The following is a 10,301-nucleotide window of genomic DNA, read 5'->3' on the forward strand; positions in this document are numbered from 1 at the left end:
TGGTGGTGGTGGTTGGGGGGGGGGGGGGTGGAGGGGGGGGTTGTGGCTTTGTTTGGCCCCTGTGTAGCTCTGCCAGTGAATATGCGTCAATATATAAGGGGATCAAGCCCCCGCAAGAAGCCAAGTCTATATGTTCCAAGCAAGTCAAGGGCCATAGAAACTGTTTGTAATGCAAAATCCCTAGTCTGTTGAGTTCTCCTAACTTAATTGGTAGGTAACCCTATCTGTAAAGCAATTGTACTTTGTGAACCAGCTGAGATAACATTACAATCCAAGAAGGCCATGGAGTTGGGCTATTATCCATGCAATGGGGGCCTGAACCTGGGTAAATTAATCTATGTTGCGCGGAATATTTGTTACCCTGAGCTTATCCACACATGACCAAAGAAATCGCATACGAATACCATACGGTTGCAAAGCACTAATGTTTTATCCCATGACACAGCTGCGCCGACCATGGGAGGATCTGTGGCGCTAACTTCAATCACATCAACAATCCCAGTGAGTTACTTCAGTCTACAACGACGACGGAGCATCCTATTACACACCCATCGATCGGGTCATATGCTGTGCTGAATATTCCCAACGGAAGGAACCAAACCACGAGACATGCTAGGTTTCTATATATCCAGATGTGAATATCCTTTCGACCGACCTGAGGACGAGGCTGGCCAGCAGGGGTTTCTACGGCATCTCTTTATGTATCTAGACACGCAATAATCGTATGATTGATGAATTAACAATCCTTGACAAAACCTATTACCAGTGTTTAAAATTTTGATAAACCAAAAATTCAGACCCTCACCAAATTTCTGAATTTTGGAAAATCATTTGGGAATCATTCCGATTTAAATCAGCTGATTTTTGTACCAAATTCAACTGACAATGAACTTTGTTTTGAATCTAACCCAAAATTTCGATGTAATAAATTTAGGAAAATATTTCATAGGAAATTGCTTGGAATTTGGAACACCAGTGCCAAGCTACTAACAGGCCGACCGGCTTACAAGCCTGCACAGGTACGGCCACCGGCCACACACGGTCCACGGGCCACACACAAGCTAGGGCACAGGACGCCAAAATTTGTTATAAAAGGGGGCGCGGACCGAGGAGCAGAGACTTCACGCCTACACTAAGTCCACTGCACGTCACGACTCACGAGTACTCCACTGCACTGCATCCCCACTCCGGCCCCCTCCTATCTCACGCACGGCGAGTCGGCGATCCATGGCCTCTACCACCCCCTCGCCTGCCGGGACCGCCGTCCAGCCCAGCAGCCTGCCTTTGTTCGAGGGCGACGCATTCCTCGGCGAGGTCGAGGTGGTCGCCCCGGAAAACTACCACCCGTTCCCCAGTTGGACCGAGATCCGCGTCACCGGCCGTTCGCCGCCCAGCCAGACGTGCCCTCCTGTCGCCGTCCTACAGATGATCAGCCCTGAATCAATGATGATCTGCAAGCTCCGGCCAAAACAGCAGCCCAGATCTGCCCTGCACGCCCTCCACTCCGCCTGCCTCAACCAACGCATGGTACCTTCTTAATTGTCTAACTTTTCCCCATCAGATTCAGACTGTTAGAATAGTCTTGTATACGTACGAGCTTAATTAGGTTTCTAAACTTTTTATTAAATTGCTAGTCTATGCATGTATGAGGACGTATGTTTTTTTGTTAAAGAGGAATGGATTGATATAGATGTGTCCTAGTCTATTTAGTACTAGTACTTAGTACATACTACTCCCTCCGTCCCGTATTAAGTGACTTCGGTACATACTACTTAGTACATCCCTTCTCCCTCTATCGGTCGTGCCTTTGCCATGACCTTCGGTAATCACCGTCTGCAGATGGCAGCTGTGATGGCGTTACCGCCTAACGGTTGGTGTTGTGGGTCGGACTCGGAAGTCTCTATACACCTTGTGCTATGCTCCAGGATCTATGGTTTGCAGATGGTAGCCATGGAGACGGCATCCTCCTACCGGAGATGGCCGTGATAGAGGGTGTGTGCGCTGCTGATGGTCGAGCTCAGATCCATCCATCCTCCGGTTAGCTCCTCCAAATCTTCAACAAACTTTTGCTTGGTTGCCCTGGTTGCCATCCTATAGTCGTTGTATGTGTCCTTCTTCTACACTCCTCCAATTGGTAAACCACCCCTGTTGGGGAGATATCTTTCACTCGTGCCACACTTTCAGAGCATGCTACCATCCTGTCGCTCTTCTTCTTCACTCGGAAAAGCCATCCTCCAGTGGAGGATTTGCGTGACATTTATGCGTGCTCGACAAGCCTTCGTCGTCTCTTTCCCCATGGATGGCAATGGTGCGACTTCTTGATGATGATGTTTCGGTTCCCCGGCTTAGTTTTTGTGCTTTGGGTTCTATGCCCCCCCCCCCCCCCCCCCCCCGCTCTCTGGTGCTGTCTGTGACAGTCCTCCTCCTATTGCTCATGATCTCAGTTAGTAGATATAGCATAACATAGGCTACATAGCTTAGCTCCTTTTGTGGGTTAATTGGTGTTATGTTGTATTCATGTACTGGTTTTTTTTTGTTTTCCTATGTTCTTGCTCCGGCAAGGTGTATTGCCCCTCGGGTTTCCTTTTGGGAATATTCAGGTGGGGATTTCTTACCCCCCAGTGATCTCTCAAAAAATAAATTAAGTGACTTTCTATTAGATGTATCTAAACGCTTTTTAGATATAGATAGATCTATATTTGGACAAATTTGAGTCGCTTAATATGGGACGGAGGGAGTAGGTAGTATATATATGTACACAGCCAGCAATTTCTTGAGTTTTTGTGGGTCCAAGGAAAATAGAGAGCAGAGAAAGCATGTGAGTGTGATTTTTTTTTATGCGATTGATCCATGTATGTATTTGTGGTTGTGTAGACCGCCGTGGTGGATGTTGCCAGAGGGAAGGAGGAGCTGCACCTCGTGGCCATGAAAAGCTGCAAGAACGCCACGCCATGTGGCTTCTGGTGCTGGTCGGTACCACGCGGGCTCTATGCGGCCAACCTCCGGATGCTCGATGGGCGGCGCCTGGCCGTCGTGCTGGACCTTGACGAGACCCTGGTGGCCTCCAACAACATGAGCACCTTCGAGCACCGAATGGACAAACTCAAGGGGTGGCTCCTGGAGTGCAACGTCAATGATGCTTCCAATATGAAGGCCATCTCGGACGAGCTCTGTAGGACTTCCAATGACATGGACTTGCTCGTGGATTTCGCGGACAAGGGCGCCATCGTCATCGACAACCAGGAAGTGATCAGCCGTGGTGAGGAGGTGCGACTGCGTGCTCCTGCTGGGCATATTAAGGGGATCCGGCCTGTCATCAGGGACGTGCCGAGCAGGAATAATGTGGTTCTCACGTGCATCAATCCACAGGTATACATAAACCATCCTAAATACTCCGTACTATACACAATTTGTTATATTTCTATGTCGAAACTCGAAAGTAGATAATTTTAAGTCAATCTAAAGTTTGAATTATATATGCAACTGTATATCAACTCGAATTGTCATTGAACATAGAATCAAAGCTCAGGATCGTCGCGTAGAAATAAAAAATCAATCAATCTAGAAATAGGTATTACATCCTATATTATTATTATCTCTTCTATTTGTTTAACAAAAAAAATACAGTTTATAAATTGCTCCATGTACTGCAAATTCATTAATTAACCAATATATCCTCATGTCTAATTTTTAAGCTGCTTTGTTCTGTATATATACTCTCGACGAGATTTTTTTCTGCAGGTCAATGATATTTTACAGATGTCATAACTCACAACTGAGATCACTGAATTTCAGTGATTTCAGCTTCATTTCGGCCAAATGACAAAAAATTGTCACTTGAAACTGTGTGAAATTCAACAAACATTTTGAGGAATTTTGGCAAAAAAAATAAAATAATTTGATATTTCTTTGCTTGCACGGATCATACACCAAGACAAAGGCCCTGGTTGGGAGAAATTGGCCCAGTTTTCAGTTACCCTTTTGCAGGTGTACGTAAATTATTCGACGAACAAAAACACTTCTCATACATATATGTTCAAGCATTGCCTCTAAAGTTTCTTTGAAAGGGCAAACTTTCTTTCAGCAAAGCATCAAAACGATATGCAGCTTCATTACTTTCTGGATAAATATATTTAGTAGTTGTACTACTGAAATGGTTGAAATATTTTTTTTTTACCGAAAGATAATTATTTCGGTGTCCACTCAGTCTCAAACTACTGAAATCAAACCCAACTTAATTTGGCCCAACATTCTTGATATGCTATAATTTATGTATTATGTGCGTGTAATGCCGCATCTGTAGGTTTTACACAAAAACCAATTCTGCGTATGCATGCATGCTAGTAGGCACACAGTGTAAGTATTTTAGAAAAAAAATGAGAAGTTGGTTTCTTCAGTATTTTTGACGGTTCATCAACCCGCAAGCTTTTAAGTTCTGAAAATGTCCAAATGCTGATTTATTTTTCATTGATTTATTCAATGCTCTGGTCCACTAGTAATGTATGTTTCCAATGCTTGAAAATATTTTTCTGCCGTATTTAGCTTTTTGTAATTTGCTAGCTATGCATGTCCTCATCTTAACCTGCAGCATGCAATGTTAAAATGTGATCCTGCAGGTTCCTGAGACTAGTGTTTTTGTAAACATAAGACCTGGTTGGGATGATTTAAGGACTTACTTATCAGGCATTGAACACCTATTTGAGGTCTATGTATGTACAATGGGTGGAATAGATTATGCTCATGAGGTATGGAGACTGCTTGACCCAGAAGCCGGATTGATCAGTCCAGAGGAGATTTCACAACGTATAATATCTGCGAAGTCAGGTAAAACCTCTATGGTGCAGTGGTTCTTTTACTATCTTTGGATGCACTCAACGAAACATGCATATAGAGTTTAGTTTCCTTGTTAGTACTCGCTCCATTCCACAAAACATCTCATATAGGTTTGTGCATTTGGACCATGCCTGCTCTCGTTTTTAGTGTCGGACCATTCATATTTCGATTAGTACTAAATGAAAGTGAACTGTTATTGGCTGGGTGCGGAGTCAAGAGAAAAACGAGTTTTATTATGGAACAAGCGAAAAAAAAGTATATGAGTTATTTATGAAACAGAGCGAGTATATTAATGCTAAATGTTGATAGACTGAAAATACGGCTAGAGCACATGCCCTTGCAAGCTACTACTATCTCCGTGTACTTCTAGATTTTGTCCTAAGTCAAATTTTTTTTATATATTTTTCAACTTTGTATATTATGACATCAAATCTGACATCAGATTATGAAATTGCATTTCCTTCCGTCCGGAAATAAGTGAGTACTAATTTTTATAGTGTCATAAATGTTACTACATTTTCCAATAATATCAGTCAAACTTTAATATTTTTAACTTAGGAAAACCTATCTGCGTGACAGGGTGCCATGCAACTTTACCTGACTTAATTCTAAAACTGCTTTTGTATCCATCTTTGTTCTAAGTACTGAATGTCATTTACCCGCAAAAAAAATAACGCAAATAGAAAAGGATATATAAGTCAATGAGTGTTGACTACCTGTGGTTATAAAAAGACTGAAAGAAAAGATATTATTTTCAGTTTTTTTTACCATAAACATAACCTAATAGTATTGATCATGTGTTCCATTCCTGTGCGCATTTTTCATTTTGACCGTCAGATTCCAAGAAATCACTTCAGCGTGTGTTTCAAGAGAGTTTATGCCACCCAATTATGGCTGTGGTAATTGATGACCGGTCTGAAGTTTGGGATGATAAAGATAAACAACGAGTTATTGAAATCCGAGCTTACAATCCATCAGCTTGCCCAGAAGACAAGGTTTTTTTTGTTCATACTTCAATTTATTTTGAATAACGTCTCTTAAATTTGCATAAATTTTATACTATTATACATCAGGCGGTGAATGGTCTTTCTGTGCTTGAGAATCTAAGAAGAGCTCTCTCGGATCTTCATGAAAATTTCTTCAGGTTTATGTACAATGAGCTCAACCTACTTATATGCAATTTTCTTCAGGTTTATTTGTTTTGGTAATCCTCTCAACTTAGTCAATGGTTTTTATCTTCTAGAGAGTTTGATGAAAATCTAATAAAGAAAGGAGATGTGGAAGTAATGTATGAAAATGAGGCATTAGATCTTCTGTACCCTCCCAGCAATATGTTTCACTACAGCCCATGGAAAAAGGTATTTTCTTGCTGCCTTCCTTGATATTAATGAATTGTTTGATCAGTCAGTAATTATCAGAAAAGTTTATATCACGTGATATTACATTCCAGGGCAATAATATTGCACAACCTAGTGATGCTCCTGCACCAGAGGATACAAGTGGAGCTCAAGTAAAGAGGGGAGCTTGAATGGACAGGTAAACTTTGCTCAAATCTTTCTTTGATAGCTTCTTAGCAAGAGAAACAGATCATGGAAATGTTATGCCATTCTAATTCATGGTGTTTGATCGATGAATATAGTAGAATATTATGACAGGTCGAAGTCCGTATATATGCTGGTCTAAGATTTATCACGGTGTGCTAACCACTCGATAGCCTTCTTAGCTAGATAATTGACATCCTATTCACTAGTATTTCATAGTGTTTATCGAATATAACATCACAATAAAACTAATTAATGTGAACATCATTAGGGTCATCATTTATTGGATAAAGTAATAACCAATGTGAGAAGCTTTCAATGGTGGCCCTAATAACCAGCAACCAATCCAACCCAAGACCAACTGATACGATTATTCATGTTGTACTTGGTAGGGAGTGGTGGTCTCGATCAAATCATAAGAAGCAAAGACAAATTAAGTGTACATATGTAACATATCCAACTGATAAAGGACTTTAGGTGACAATTAGTGATTGGTCGAGTGTGATACTTCTTGCACAAGCATTTACCCCGATTTTCTTGTTAGCCCACCATCTCCAAACTAATAGACAGCCTATACCGGAAAATTTATTGACAACCCAAACAGTCAGTTTGTAAGGGCAGCGTATGGAGTCATGACGGTTAATTAGCTTATTTATGGTTTTTATTTTCTTATAATCAAGAATTTTATTACAATATCTGTATCTTGAGTTTTCCTAGCAGCATGTCTCTAAAACATACAGGTACGTACTGTAATGGCAAAATTAACCTTGTCATTTCTTTCTTGCAGCCTGGCCTTGTTGGTTCATCAAATGAGGTTGACCATTCAGACAGTGCGAGGGAAATTATATTTAGAACCTCATCAACTGAGCCAACTCATTCGGCACCTTTAATTTATTGCTAGAGTTCTATATATGCATTTTTCGAGCAATGGTATACAAATGATCATATTGAGTGGTGGACTTAATACATGCATGCACTAATAATTTGGGAGATGGAGAACGTTTATTATATGGATGTGTTTTTCCTATGAATTAATAAGAAACACTGAATGTGTGGTAATGATCATGAACCATTTTTCAAGAGTTAATTCTTGTTTCAGTTTCTGGTCGAAAGCTTGACTTCTTTACTGGTCCATGTTTTTCGTTCCTACCGATTTCAGTCTAGGCTTGTTTATTTGGCCCATTTCATGATAACACAGATTAGCAGACTAATGATTGTGTATTTATTCAGCAGGAGGGTTTAAGAAGCGTCATAGATTAGATATTTTGTAGTAGTGCACCCTTGCATTTGTTTCGTTCCAAATCTCCCAAGAAACAAGCATCGCGAAGGAGGCCATGCCATTTCACTTTGTCCCTTGGATGTTGCAGATAACCGAGCACCACCAATACTACCTGACTGAATCAAAGCTCGACCAAAGTAGGATATCAATGTGCAGGAAATCTAAAACCAATATATCTAATCATTCTCCAAACACGTAGCGAGTATTGATATTTGAAGATCAACTGCTCTGCCAATTGCTGCTATCGCTCTTGCCTAATTGACATAAGCTGCAGTTTGGTCATCCTCGTCGTTGAAGCCGGATGACCATCCAAACCGATTTTGAATAATGAGCCATGCAAAAAGTTTGCATTTTGGCGGGGCACAAATTGAAAACGGCATTCTTCATAATTGAACCAACGGCTCCTTCGAATTGAGCCCTATATGCCGATGCCACCGAATAAACCCTTGAGGCGCAGACACTCCATGTGTTGTCATCCGAATCATTCTCCTATAGATGCATGCCTGCAATCGGCCCTATAAATCAAAGAATTCAGTGAGATGCTGAACCTTTAGTCCCATAGATATGTGTTAATGTTGCTATTCCAAAGATCATGGCCCGACGCTTTCTGACACATGAATTCTTCAGCTTTGAAATTGCAAAGATGGAAGGAGCTATGTCTTTGGGCTTGTGACCACCAATCCAAGGGGAGTGGCAGAACCTAGCAGTTTGCCTGTCTCCAACCGTTATTTTGTTGCTTTGTAGAAGAGGTCCATATCATCGTCATCGTAAAGATGCCCCAACTCACCCCAAGCTGTTGTTGGGTCTTTTCTATCGAAGCCACAGCCACCGAAGGCAAGCACTGCCGAGAATTTATCTAGATTCAGAATCCAAATCCCACCAATATTGGTTGGACTACAAACCAAATCCCAATTTACCTTGCGTTTCCCCCCTGCAACCTTGTCCATCCCAGCCCGCAAAAAGGGCCCTTCACAGATTGTCGATGGACTTCATGACCTCCCTTGGCATAATAAGGCCACTTCCAATGCTAGTCTCTTAGCATGTTATCTTAGACATTTTGTTGACATGACATCCTCTTAATGATGAAACTGTCTCTTATGCTAGCGACCGTCTCTTCACGTAAACCAACACAAAGTCATTAACTCTCTCTCACTTACAAAGCTATTAAATAACTGCTAGTTTAGATACCACCTCAAGAGACAATGAATTGGATATATGGCTTCTTAGCATTTATTGTGGGTTAAGTGACAACACCTAATGGACGATGCGCTGGGAGTGACCTAAGAGGTGTATGGTAGATCGCTTTGGAATTAATAACCGATTGGAAAGGTGCTCCTCCTGGTATCGTGATGTGCTTGATTTGCTAACCACCAATTTAGTCGAAATTTTGTCAATGAAATAGTGAAAATCCACATTCTTTAGGCTGTGAACTGAGAGGGCTGGGCATACCCAGATACCACATCGGAAAGCTTGTGTGCACTGCCAGGAAGCCTTGAAAAAAACCACGGGCCACACAAGGCACATCCCCCACCATGTACAGGACGCCAAAATTTGTTATAAAAGGGCACACGCACACGCGGAACAGCTAGCACAAACTTCGCTCCTACACTAGTCCACTGCAGGTCACGAGACTCTCCACTGCATCATCCATTCCGGCCCCCTCCTCTAGCTCTCACGCACGGCCGGCGAATCGGCAATTCATGGCCGCGACCACCTCCTCGGTTGTCCCCGTGCTCCTCAGCTTGCCGATCTTCGACGGCGATGCATCCCTCGGCGAGGTCGAGGTGGTCGACGTCCCGGAGAAGAATCACCCGTTCCGGAAGAACGAGATCCGCATCAGCCGGCGTTCTCCGCCCAGCCAGACGTGCCCGCCTCTCGCCGTCCTGCAGATGATCAGCCCCGGTTCTATGCTCTGCAAGCTCCGGCCCAAACAGCCCAGATCTCCCCAGCTGCACGCCCTCCACTCCGCCTGCATCAACCAACGCATGGTACCTTCTTAATTGTCTAATTAACTTCTCCCCATCCAGATTCAGACTGTTAGAATAATCTTGTTTACGAGCTTAATTATCTAGGTTCTTAACAATTTTCATTAAGTTGCACGGCTAGTTGTAGTCCGAACTATACATGGAAGTCTTTAATTATCGATGTGTATGTGGTTGTGTGTAGACCGCCGTGGTTAATGTCGCCGGAGGGAAGGAGGAGCTGCACCTCGTGGCCATGCAAAGCCACAAGGACGCCACGCCTTGTGGCTTCTGGTGCTGGTCGGCACCACGCGGCCTCTACGCGGCGAGCCTCCGGATGCTCGACTGCCGGCGCCTGGCCATCGTGTTGGACCTTGATGAGACCCTGGTGGTCTCCAACAACAAGATCACCTTCAAGCACCGTATGGACAGGCTCAAAGGGTGGCTCCAGCAGGCCAACTGCCACGGCCTCGGTGATGATGATGCCAAGAAGAAGGCCATCTCGGACGAGCTCTGCCGGAATTCCAAGGACTTGGAGTTGCTCACGGGTTTCGCGGACACCGGCGCCATCGTCATCGACGGCCAGACAGTGAAGAGCCGAGGTGAGGAGGTGCGGCTGCGTGCTCCTGGTGGGCATATCAAGGGAATCCGGCCTGTCATCAGGGACGTCCCCACAAGGAGTAATGT

General features: G+C 43.3%; 1 protein-coding gene across 1 annotated transcript; it reads left to right on the forward strand.

Annotated features, from left to right (window-relative positions):
- Positions 1–1,227: 1,227 nt before the first annotated feature.
- On the forward strand, positions 1,228–7,379 carry LOC104585249 (RNA polymerase II C-terminal domain phosphatase-like 2). The gene is made up of 8 exons (XM_014895791.2): positions 1,228–1,527; positions 2,875–3,369; positions 4,617–4,824; positions 5,671–5,828; positions 5,907–5,977; positions 6,077–6,191; positions 6,284–6,369; positions 7,162–7,379. Exons 1-7 carry the CDS (start codon positions 1,228–1,230, stop codon positions 6,359–6,361), a joined length of 1,425 nt encoding a protein of 474 aa, XP_014751277.2. The 3' UTR covers positions 6,362–6,369; positions 7,162–7,379.
- The last annotated feature ends 2,922 nt before the right edge of the window (positions 7,380–10,301 follow it).

This window comes from Brachypodium distachyon, chromosome 5, assembly GCF_000005505.3.
Source record: "Brachypodium distachyon strain Bd21 chromosome 5, Brachypodium_distachyon_v3.0, whole genome shotgun sequence".
NCBI classification, from domain to species: domain Eukaryota; kingdom Viridiplantae; phylum Streptophyta; class Magnoliopsida; order Poales; family Poaceae; genus Brachypodium; species Brachypodium distachyon.